The sequence below is a fragment of the Crinia signifera genome, chromosome 9, assembly GCF_055691185.1.
Source record: "Crinia signifera chromosome 9, ASM5569118v1, whole genome shotgun sequence".
NCBI lineage: Eukaryota > Metazoa > Chordata > Amphibia > Anura > Myobatrachidae > Crinia > Crinia signifera.
Genome location: NC_139225.1, coordinates 92,755,754 through 92,768,724, shown reverse-complemented (window position 1 = coordinate 92,768,724; position 12,971 = coordinate 92,755,754). Strand labels below are relative to the sequence as shown.

Genomic DNA, 12,971 nt, shown 5'->3' with positions numbered 1-12,971 from the left:
GACGGGAAAGAGGTGGCCTTCAATTACCCCATTTCTTAAGCTATTATCATTCAGTACACCTTGCTAGGGTCATAGAACTATCAAGGCCTCATCAATCTAAGCTATGGCCCTCCATAGAGGGACACGCGGTGGGTATCTCACCAAGAGTGATTTTCTGGCTTCAGAACTTCCCACATTGCAGCACCCACATTGACCCCAACAATTCAATGTTGGCGTAACTATAAAAATCTTTCCTTCTTTAAAGCAGGAGTCTCATTACTAACGCCTCTACTTAATAACCCGGAGTTCCCCCCGGGAGAAGCACTTCGATCCTTTCCTACACGATATTCATTAGACTTATCATACCTAGGGCAGATAACGGACAAGACAGGGCTGAGATCCTTTACGGATATACGCGAGAGCACTGGCTTACCGACAAACCTCTTCTGGCTATACCTGCAGATCAGACATTATATATCTACTCTCCCAAGAGAACTCGGGGATGGGAGCCTACTCCATTTGAATTGCTAATCCTCTCACAAGAACCCCCGAGACACCTTATCTCTCAACTATACCAGATCTGCATAGAAAATCGATCAGCAGACATGCCAGGTTATGCACTGGCATGGAACAAAGAATTGCCCCGGGGGTTGTCGGTGGACCAGTGGTCAATAATTTTTAAATTTATCTCCATTGCCTCACCCTCGATACAGACACTAGAGACGCAATACAAGATCCTCACCCGATGGTATAGATGCCCGCAGACCCTTCATCAAATCAATAGAGCGCTGCCCAATACATGTTGGAGATGCAATCAAGCCCCAGGGGACTCACATTCATATATGGTGGTCTTGCCCAATTATCCAAAGTTTTTGGCGCTTGGTTCACAAGTTGACAGAATCGATAACGGGCTCCCCGTTACCTTTCTGCCCCGAACTCTGGCTTTTTAATCTCATAGACCTCCCAATCTCCAGTTTTAAAAAATCTCTGACCAGACACCTATTAAATGCAGCAAGGGCGGTGATCCCATGCTACTGGAGAACAACCAGACGCCCCCCTATAACCTCTTGGTTGAAAAGGATAGACCTTTACATGACTATGGAGGATCTATCTTCATTTCTGAAAGATACCCCACAGGCGTTCGCCTCCACATGGGGGACCTGGCTTACTTTCAAAGAATCACAAGAGTACTCCCTGTTGATACAGAGATCGACCCCTCAGTAAAACATGTCCCTTAGACAGATTCCTCGAATCCTATGATTATATGACTTCCCAGACCTTCTCCCTCCCCCTATTCCTCCTTATGTACCCATACTTATTTACCCCCCCCCCCCCCCCTTCACCTTTAATTCTTGTGCTTCTGTGCGAACTAGTTGATAAAATACTAGTCCATATTTTCCTTTCAGTTGTATTGTCGGATATTACGAAGTCTAACAATTTAGTGGAAGTTTCTTAAGGTACTCCTATCACTCTGAAACGTGGAGTGGTTCGCATAGAGGCACGGGAAACTGCTTATAATATTAGAAATATCTCTGTAAATGGAGTTCCCTTTATACTGTATTGGACTTTGTAGGTTCAGTGTTTGATGGAACTATTATTGTACTGATTGATTGTATTTAACTAACTGTTTGTTTACCTTTCTACTATTGCTTAATAAAAATTGATTTAGAAAAAAAAAATAAAAAAATAAAACCACAATGCATATATAAAACGTGTATATCCTTATCCTAATTATTGCATCTTGTCAGCATGCATTGTAGAACGTTGTCTAATGCTTTTTGCTGTTCAAACTTACACTTGAATCTTGCTGTTTACTTGTCTTTCTACAGGTTTTATTTGGGGTGAAATAAAAGAGATGTGGGACGGGGATTCAATGAATATGTACATGACTGGTGGAACCTCATGGATTTTGCTATGAACTCCCTTTACCTTGCAACCATCTCCCTTAAAATAGTTGCTTATGTGAAGGTAAGAAATAATGTTAATTTACTAAGGGAGAAACCTATATTGTATATCCATGTACAATGCCAGTGTTGTCCAGAATTTCACCAGTGAGGATATGTATTTTTAATTCAATACATTTTTTATTGAAGATAGAGCAATATAAGTTATACAAAACTCCTAGGCAAAGATTAGAGTAGAGAGAAACAATCAGATTCTATGTTATTCCATCATATGTACAATGTGAGAAAAAACTGTGAGGGTGAGATTTAATAGGATGAGAGATTCAGAAAGTGAGAGATTTGGGAAGAAATCTCCAGTTTTTTTAAAGCGGCAATCATTTACACTGCAAATTCAAACTGCTTTTGCAGTGTAAATGATTGCCGCTTTAAAAAACCTGGAGATTTCTTCCCAAATCTCTCACTTTCTGAATATCTCATCCTATTAAATATCACCCCGAGTGTTATTCTGCTTAGATCGCAGTGTTTTGCTTATAAGAATACTCAAAACACTGGCCAGCACAGACCGCCGAGCACACATCGCGTATACCTCTCAACATCACCCTCTCCAGGAGGGACACAATGCTCTGCTCCTGCACTTCCCTATTAAATTATGATTGCCATCACCTGTGGTTAAACCTTTCTTATCAATTAACCTGTTTCAACCCGGTGATGACAATCATATATTCAGAGGAAAGTCCAGAAACAGAGCATTGTGTCCCCCATTTAGAGGGTCATGTTGGGAGGTATACATCACAGGTGCATCACATGTATGCCGCGTTGTGTGCTGAGCAATCTGTGCTTAGGCAGCTCAGTCAGCACGGGGCTCAAGTTGCCTATAAGACCAGTCCTATAAGCTCTGTTATGTTATAATGTCCACTGTGTCATAAACACTATTGGCTTTGCCATGTCTCCATTTTATAAATGTGTTATTAAGTAAAATGTTCCATTACATTAAGCATCACCTGTTATTATATTTTATTTGCCTTTTTACATTTTTGGAATGACTGTAAATGGTGTCACACCTACTTATAGCCATGAAATACAATTCCAGAGTTTACCTGCATGTCAGATGTTTTTGTATTAACAATCCAGTATCTGTTACTAAGCTGGCTTGGGATTTTAATCTACTTGTTGTTTTGACCTTGCAAAGTGGGCATGCAGAGATAAGTTAAATTGAAGTCCTTCATTACAAGGAAAGATGACATTTCCTGAGGGAGAAGGGCAATGCTACCATTGATTAAATTCACCATTTGGCACAAACCCTAGGACAGTTTCTGTGTGACTCAACCTGGATAATTTACAGCTTGTTCCTGTATTTATTTCCTCAGTACAACGGCTCACGGCCAAGGGATGAATGGGATATGTGGCATCCCACACTAATTGCTGAAGCACTTTTTGCAATATCCAATATCCTGAGTTCCCTGCGTCTCATCTCACTGTTCACAGCAAACTCCCATCTTGGACCTCTACAGATTTCACTGGGGCGGATGCTGCTGGACATTCTCAAATTCCTCTTCATCTATTGCCTGGTGCTTCTGGCTTTTGCCAATGGACTAAACCAACTTTACTTTTATTACGAGACTAGTGCCTCCGAGGAACCCAACAACTGCAAAGGAATCCGCTGTGAGAAACAGAACAACGCCTTCTCCACGTAAGACCGATCCCATCTTCTTCCATCGATTCATCTCCATATCTGTCCATCTCAGGCCCATGTATCCTTCTATCATTCAGAGTTAGTAGTAATCATACAAATCTTGGTCATCCATCAGATAAGACATTGGGTATGTGCCGTACATAAGGTCAGGCAATTTGCTGTATATAAGGAGATACGGTAATACCCCTTTCAGATGGCAAACATGGGTTGGACCAGAGTCGGCGCATTCACATTATGCAGAGGGTAACCCGGGTTTAACCTTTTGGGTCAAATTGACGGGTTACTCGACCTGGGGTTTAAGATTTGGTGCTTTCACACCTCACGTCCACTTGGGTTACTTTGGAGATGTGAAAGGAGTGTTACTGTACAGCGGTGCATATTTTACACATATTACACATATTTATACAACCCTACATTTACCAGGCTTGCTTACCCTCAACAAGGTCCTTAGCATGAAAAACTTTGTAATATTTATTTCAGGGTTGCCTACCTGACCCTCTCCTTCAGAGAGAAAATGCTCTGCTCCTGGACTTCCCTGGTAATGTATGATTACCATCACCTGTGGTGAGCCAGGTAATTGATAAGAAAGGTGTTTCACCACAGGTGCTGGCAATCATACATTACCAGGGAAGTCCAGGAACAGAGCATTTTCTCCCTGAAGGAGAGGGTCAGATAGGCAACCCTGATTTATTTTGGTGGTGAAAAACATTTGAAATTAGATTTTATTTTTATTTTATTTTTAAAGTCTATAATGTAGCAGATACTGTATAGGGCCAAATACAATTAGCTGCAGTAAAACGTTAGTTTACTGTGATGTAATTGATCATGCATACTGCACGGTAATTTCACTTCCCGCACCTGTGTGCGATCCTGACTAACATGCAATTCCAGTGGGAAAGGCATTTCCTAGCAGGGATCCGATACGAAATCCCGGCGGTCGGGATCCCGGCGGTCGGAATCCCGACACTGGAATCCCGACCGCCGAAATCCCGACATGGGGGGGACGTGGATCGCCCCCCCTTGCGGGCTCGCTGCGCTCGCCACGCAGCGGGCCCGGTGCCTCGCTGCGCTCGGCACGCTATTTTATTCTCCCTCTATGGGTATCGTGTACACCCACGGAGGGAGAAAGATTCGGGATTTCAGCGGTCGGGATTCCAGTGTTGGGATTCTGAACGCCGGGATCCCGACCACCGGCAAATTGACCGCATCCCCCTAGCAGTTGCACAGTAATTCTGGCTGGTAATACCTGGATAAGTGTCGGAGAAAATGGGTAAATCGGCCTGTGCATGGCTGGGTATTTTTTACAGTGAAAACATTTTAGATAGCCAGTGTACAGTATTTCATCAAATAAAGACAACTAGATTCATTATGGGGGACATAAAAATTATGGAAATTGATTTGTATCATTTTAAGCGATATTAAATAAAAAACGCACACCTGTAAAGCTGGGTACATCTTACATGGCATGTGTACCCAGCCACATCGCCTGCTAGGGAAGCCAGTGGAGTAGCCAGGATTTGCAAGTCCATATACAGTATACTTACTGCTGTATACACCAGCATAGTCCTAGCCAGTGATTACTTCAGCTCTGTATGCACTGTCAGCAACATAGCAGGTACACACTAGACAATGTACCCCATATATTGGACCGCTTGGTTGGACCGTACAATATTGTCTGGTGGGCACCAATCTTAATACTCCCACCTGGAAGCTTAAAAATGCATGTTCCATCAATAAAGCAACAAGATATCTTTTAACCTGTTATGCTGCAATGTACAAAATATCACCCCAAAAATATGTGCTTAGTGGCAAAATGAATGTTGTTATTCATGTAATGTAATTAGTGCCTCATTACTCAGTAGTGAGGGTGGGGAGTGCTCCCAGAGCTTCCTCTACAAGCCCCACCATTTTTCTGTCAAATAGGAAATTTCCCCAACTCTTCACGTGTTCAGGAGTTGCAAACAAAAATCTGTTGCTACAGTAACTTGCGCGGCTAATTGAATATGAACCAATGTGCGTCTGACTCTGACTTAGCTAAATTGCATATTTCTGTGTTAACCTGTAGAAATGGGATATTGCGACTAATTGTATTCTCCCCCATAATCTCCATAAGTGACTTCTTACAGCAGACTTCCCCTGGGAGGGAGAGCCTCCCTGTGTCTTACAAATGAGCAGACTGAAAGATGCTCATTCGCAGTACGGACTCCCGCCTCATAAACCAGGGTGTCCTCAGAAGGCAAAGGACAGTTCTAATGGAAGAGCCATCCCTGTCAGTTTTCAGCATGTGGTAATTGGAAGGATGTATCACATCGAAAAAGCAATACTTCATACTTCCCACCCGAGAGCCAACACTACAATAATATTTTCACTAGATAACATTTTCAGGGCGGGATGTATTAAAATACAACTCCGCCCCTCGCGCATATGCACTAAGATATGTGATTATTACATACCTCCCAACTTCTGCAGTTGGGAGGTCGCGCGCACCCAAAAAGGGGGCACGACCTTGCGAAAAGGGGGAGTGGCCTCGCAGGATGACGCGTCCTCCGGCCGCGCCCCATTTTACGCCGCTCGCTGGCAGGCTGGGGGGACTCCCAACTGTCCCCCCCCCATCGCGGGACAATGGCAGCCCCGGGCTGTAAGCGGGACAGTTGGCGGTAAGCGGGACAGTTGGGTGGTATGTTATTATCACAAAGGGCAGCTCTTGCGTTAAGAGCTGCCCTTTGCGAAGCAGCCAGTGACGTGTCAGCGGGTCCCCAGCGGCTCTATCTCCTCCTGTGCCTAGCTGCTTGCAGGGATCCCCTCCTCCCTGCACCCAGAAGGGGAAGTATGGTGCTAGGGAGGAGGAGGTCACTGGTCCGAGCAGCACAGCAGGAGGCTGCCCGGACACAGGTCGTGGTGCGGAGTGGCGCAGCCAGTGCGGTGTGGCGGGGGTCAGTGCGGGGCAGAGGAGGTCGCGAAAAGAAGCACATTGGCTTTTATTGGGATCATCAGCAAACATTGGTGTTGCCCACTATTTATTTACAGTTTCTTATATAGCGCAGCAGATTCCGTTGCGCTTTACAATAGTAGACAGTGATAAAACAAACAGACAGAATTGGGGGTTAGAGGGCCCTGCTGCAAGTTTACAATCTATAGCGATTGGGATCCAAGCCCTGGAATGCATCAAATTCTGGAACTTGGTACATTTGGACCAAGCAGCCAAAGCAGTACAATGCAGCCAAACTGGGAATATAGCTGTTTTCGGGTTTGTGGGCGCATTTTCCTTTTAGTACATCCCACCCCAGGAGAGCTGTTCTTTGCGATACTAAATTTCTAAGTAGATAACTGAGTATATACCTGATAAGTAGCATAATTTGCTGCATTGTGGATGCAATTCTTAGTACATCCCACCAAATACCTGCAGATATATTATTACCGATTGGTATCTCTTTCTTTGATTAAATATATTCACTTATTACTGATAGTAAGGATAGTGTTCAGCACTTTTGCAGACTAGAAGGTCACTTATGCAGCGCTTGAAATATATCAGGTTGATCATCACTTAAACTCCTAAATATGGCAGCAGAACACTGCCTGCAAGGTTCCCATTCACTGTGTATATCTCATCCCTATGCAGCGCTTTCATTTAGTTCTCTTTTAAAGGGGTGGGCTTGTTTTCCACTCTAGCGAGATGTCTGCAATACATGATTACTCACAGGCTCCTGTGGTTATGAGCTTTAGAAAATAAATTCTGTGCATCAGCGATAGATAATGGCTGAGGTGTCATTTCTATTAACATTGTAGCCGTTTGTCAGCCAAATGAGGATACTATGAGCAGTTTAGATACAATAAATCACCAACTGTCTGCGAAGCTTTGATAAATCACTCGCCTAGTCTGCTGTTTGCAGAGGGGATGTTAGACAATGGTGAAGCCCAGAACATGTATGTAGTGATTGTGTCTGTGTGTGTGTGTGTGTCTGTGTCTGTGTAATATATAAAGCCACATAAAATAAAGAGAAAAAATCCTCCAAAAAGAAGTTAATCATACTTCACTGTAGTAAATCAGGCCGTCTTGTCTCATAATTATTTTTATTAATGATGCTTACTTATCCCAACTATACCATTTCTCAGCTCCAGTCCTTACTCACAGGGCCTCCAAGAGATTGGTCAGGCCCAAGTAGTAGGGTGATGGATCAAGTGTGGCTACAACCAATTGGATGTCAAATACGGCCAGTAAATATGCTTCAGCTGATTTACTATCAGCCAAATTTAGCTAATTGGGCTAATTTAAATATGGCAAGCTCAGCCAAATACTGGTGTACGAATGAATACACCTTCGATGGAACACGGCCGTATATGGCCATTATTTCTATGGTAGTGTGCTCATTTACTATCATTTGTACTGCTGAATACTCCTCATTTTCCAGACGTGTTTGGCTCGAGCCTGCACGGATCAGTCAGATCAGCCACACCCCCATATTCTGATTGGCCCACAGGCCAATCAGTCAAAGAAAAGTGATTGTCATCGATAGGTAACCATTGATGACCGTTTGTACTATCACCATCGTTGGCAAATATTGATGGCAATAGCACTGATGACCATCCCTAGATTACATTGTCCTGACATTTACCAAACTCTGTTATCAGTCCTTGAATTACAACCATTGAAGCAATAATAGGATATATGTGTTTATTATGTACAGTTGTAATCCTCCAGTTTATGAACAGGCCCTTTACCTGCTTTGATACTACTGACTCCTTTGTGTGGAGGTTTCCCTTGAAAAATGATTACTTGCATGAAGACACCCTTTATTCTAAGAACATAGGAGGGGCTGAGGAGTGTTTATGCTGTCTGTACCGATACAGGCTGGTTCCTGCCAAATGTTGTTCTTGCCTATTACTGGCTATAAAATAACGTGACGCAGGATGTTTCTACAGACTTTTGTCATTTTACATAGCAGTGTCTAAGGAGAAGGCGTTCGTGCTGACAAGTGAACTTTGTTTGTAAATCCGCAGAACATAAACTGTTCCTAGCAAAGTGAGCAGCTACACAACACAAGATATCAACCTTTTTCAGTGCTACTCCAGAGATGTCTAAGTGAAAATGGCAGGCCACTCACCCGTGACAAGCAGGATGCTGAGCTCACAGTTTTACTAAGTTATTCATAGCTGAGGAGTAAATGCATCCAAGACAGTTTGTTTATGACAGTGGATGAAGTGCAATGTGATACAAATGATATATATATATATATATATATATATATATATATATATATATATATATATAAAGTAACACAGAGGAGGCACTCCTGAGGCAACCGCAAAGTATAACAATAAAGTATTTGAGTAGCGCTGGTGCCTTCCGAAGGTAGGGATCACCTACAAATGTAGCAATCCTGGCGGCGGCACTCAACTATGGAAATAACCACACCATAGGCAGTGGCTTAAGCCAACGTTTCAAACCCTTCTGGGTTTTTTATCAAGGTGCAAAGAGATTTGCACCTTGATAAAAAACCCAGAAGGGTTTGAAACGTTGGCTTAAGCCACTGCCTATGGTGTGGTTATTTCCATAGTTGAGTGCCGCCGCCAGGATTGCTATATATATATATATATATATATATATATATATATATATATATATATATACACATATCTATATATATGAACCAATACAAGTGCCTGCAGTTTGTACCAGTGGCTATGTGATATATATCTTGTGGTAGCCAGCCCACACCGGAGGAACACCTCGGTACGGGTTCTACCTTCATTATAGGAGATTTGCTGTTAGCATTGTCCACCTGTTTTAAATAAACGGTATTACACTATGAAGCGCCCCCTCTATTTGTTTTATATCGAAAAAAAATAAAAAAATTATATATATATATATATATATATATATATATATATATATACACTTAACATCGGCACTCACCTTTCCTAGTTCCTAGTTTTGGGGTGCCCTATGGCTTGTGACCACATTGTTTAAACAGACATTGGAGGGGCTCTGCACACACTAAATTAACTGATAATAAATAGTGGAGATTTGGTTCATGAATTGATCAATGCATTTAAGCCTGCAGCCCCCGTCAAGGGACCCCACTGTTCTGCAGGTCCTACCACTATCTCTGAAAATGGCTACAATACACATAGCTATCACATCAATGTTTGATACCAGGCATGCTATCTGATCTGAAATGCCTGCCATAGGCAGTAGCTAAGGTACTTTTTATATATATTTATATACACTTAACATCGGCACTCACCTTTCCTAGTTTTGGGGTGCCCTATGGCTTCTGACCACATTGTTTAAACAGACATTGTAGGGGCTCTGCACACACTAAATTAACTGATAATAAATAAGCATTGATCAATTCATGAACCAAATCTCCACTATTTATTATCAGTTAATTTAGTGTGTGCAGAGCCCCTCCAATGTCTATATATATATATATATATATATATATATATATATATATATATATATATATATAGAAGGAAAGGCAGGCAGGCACTCACTTTTTGTTGTTATGCAGGTGCAGGGTCCATATAGAAATAATAGTTGATACACTCACTCAATCTACTGAGCAGACCAAGCAAGAAACGACCAGCACTCAAATGGAGGTGAAGAAAGAAGAAAGATCTAGTAATTAGATCTGCTGACAAAGGGGGAGGCATTGTCTTGCTTGACATGGAGTACTACATTAAGGAAGCACTCACCCAACTGGCAGATACAAAATGCTACCAACAGCTGGACTATGACCCGACCTGGCGCTACAAAAAAGAAATTGATGCAGTCATCAATATCGGACTGATGAATAATTACATATCTAAAGAGACGGCGGAATTCCTGACCCAGGATAAGCCCAAGATACCCATCCTCTACACACTACCTAAGGTCCATAAATCACTGACGGCACCACCAGGGAGACCAATCATCTCAGCTAGGGGCTCCCTATGCCAGCCATTGTCGCAGTTTGTGGACCTCCATCTCCAACCAATTGTAAAATCAGGAGAAAGCTTTATCTCTGATACAACAGACTTCCTCGTCAAGCTCAGCAAGATCAGAAACATTCCTGCGGACACTCTGCTTGTAACAATGGATGTTGCAAGTTTATACACAAACATCCCGCACAAAGTAGGCTTGGCAGCCAGCAAGAATGCTATTCTAAGCAGCACAATGTATAGCGGACCACCATCTGAATATATGATCCTGCTCATGGATATCATATTGAACAAGAACTATTTTCTTTTTAAAAAAACGATTTTTTCTACAGAAACAGGGCACAGCGATGGGGTCCAATATGGCCCCATCGTATGCCAATCTGTGTATGACAGCGTATGAGAAAGAGCATATCACCGGTAACCAAATGTACAGTAGCAACATACTGTTCTATGTCCGGTTTATCGACGACCTATTCCTTCTGTGGACAGGTGGAGAAGAGAAGCTTCTGTCTTTTACGCAATACTTGAACACCATCCCAGGAACAATCAGGTTGACTTTGAACTTCAATGGCATCACTATCAGCTTTCTTGATGTTTTGATCAAACTCACAGATGGAAAACTAAGTACATCAATATACAACAAAGCATCAGACAATAATACGTTACTGCATGCCAGCAGCTTTCACCCTGATCCCCTGAAGAGGGGCCTCCCATACTCGCAGCTTCTGCGGGTGCTCCGAATCACATCTGACCCCTCTGAATTGTAACAGGCCCTACTACAGATGGCCAAAAGATTCCTGGACAGAGGGTACCATAAAAAGGATGTAGATGAAGCACTGAGAAAGATTGACCTCCTCAAAAGGGAAGACTTACTATCCACAGAACACAGCACTGAAAGACCTAAGGAAACCAGACTTAACTTCTGTAGCACGTACACTTTGGCGTCTAAGCACATCAAAAAGAAAATCCAAGAGCATTGGCACTTGATCTCTAGCGATCCCACAGTAGGAACGCTGCTGCCTAGCCCATCAAGATTTGCCTATAGAAGGGGCCCAAATCTGAAGGACAGACTGGTAATCACAGACCGTACAAGCACCATTGATAAAACAAGCAATTGGCTCACTAAGAAACCAGGTGTCTATAAATGCACAGGTTGTGTCAATTGTGCCTTCCTTACAGTGGGAGACCACTTCACCAATCCCATTGACCAAAAAGACTACAAATGCAAATACAGGTTGTATTGTACAAGCAAATATGTTGTCTATATTCTAAAATGTCCCTGTAATTTGCTCTACATTGGGAAAACGTCCAGAATGCTAAAGGAACGTCTAGGACAACACCGTTCTTCAATCAAAAAAAGCCTTGACAGTTTAGCCACGGCATCAGAATTAAAGAACCTGCCGGTAGCACTGCACTTTCAAGAAAAACAGCACAAAATGAATCAACTCAAATGCTTCATCATCGACCACATCCCCCCTCTGAGACGGGGTGGTGAGCTTTAGATAGAGCTTTACTACAACTTGAACTACAATGGATACATAGGCTTAATTGCTTATCTCAAAGAAAAAAGGTGTACAGCGCTAGGTTTAACTGAAAGAAGTATACACTACCACATGTACATAAATATATAACATTTATTATGCAAGAAAATAAATTGGATGAGAGCTCTCATAAAAACATATATAATAAAATGGTATAATAAAAACAATAAGACAGAGGCTCTCTGATGAGAATAAAGCTCCACAGTGTGTGCACCAGCACATTAATAGTTACCAGAGGGAGACGGGGAAATATGCACAGTCTCCTTGGTGATTTGGCTGCATGGAATAAGTCCCAATCCGGATATAATGCCCAGTAAGTCCAGGAATCAGATGAAGGTGGAATAGGCAGTCCTTATGGTATATGAATACCAGGCATGATTTTGCAAATGGCTGCTGGAAAATGAAGGTCCTGGAGGGAGATGAACTGGTCCGGAAGTAAAGTGCAGGGTTTTAGTGCAGTCTTGGTTGGTGCATACAAGGCAATAAAGTGCAGTGGAGTGGTGCTGGAAGCTGCTCAACGCGTTTCGACGCTAGCTCGCGTCTTCATCAGGAGCTGGGGTATGAGGTCTTATCCAGAGACCTTATATTTATACCCTGAATTAATTGTTCCCTTAGTTGCAGGTGTGGGAACTTGGATAATCATTATGTTAAATATTGTTAAAAACATACATCAAATACATTCAGAATAAACAATGTGGTAGGTATGCACAAGAGGAGTGTGCCGAAAACTAATATTACGCATAATAATAGCAAAACAACTGATTTTAAAAAAACAGTATGATGGTCATGTGATCATGTCACATGATCGGGGTTGGTCACATGGTCCCGAATGTGATCTTAATGATCTGTCTAAAATGAGCTAGATAATACAAAGCAAGTAACGTTATATATAGGGATGAATAGCGTTATACATAAGGATATGATCAATGT

At 42.3% G+C, this 12,971-nt stretch overlaps 1 protein-coding gene across 1 annotated transcript in view; it reads left to right on the top strand.

Annotated features, from left to right (window-relative positions):
• The window catches only part of TRPC5 (transient receptor potential cation channel subfamily C member 5), a 428,833-nt gene that overhangs the window by 368,988 nt on the left and 46,874 nt on the right, over window positions 1-12,971 (top strand). The window contains 3 exon segments of the mRNA XM_083159393.1: window positions 1,809-1,841; window positions 1,844-1,947; window positions 3,251-3,573. Coding sequence (XP_083015519.1) covers window positions 1,809-1,841; window positions 1,844-1,947; window positions 3,251-3,573 — 460 coding nt within the window.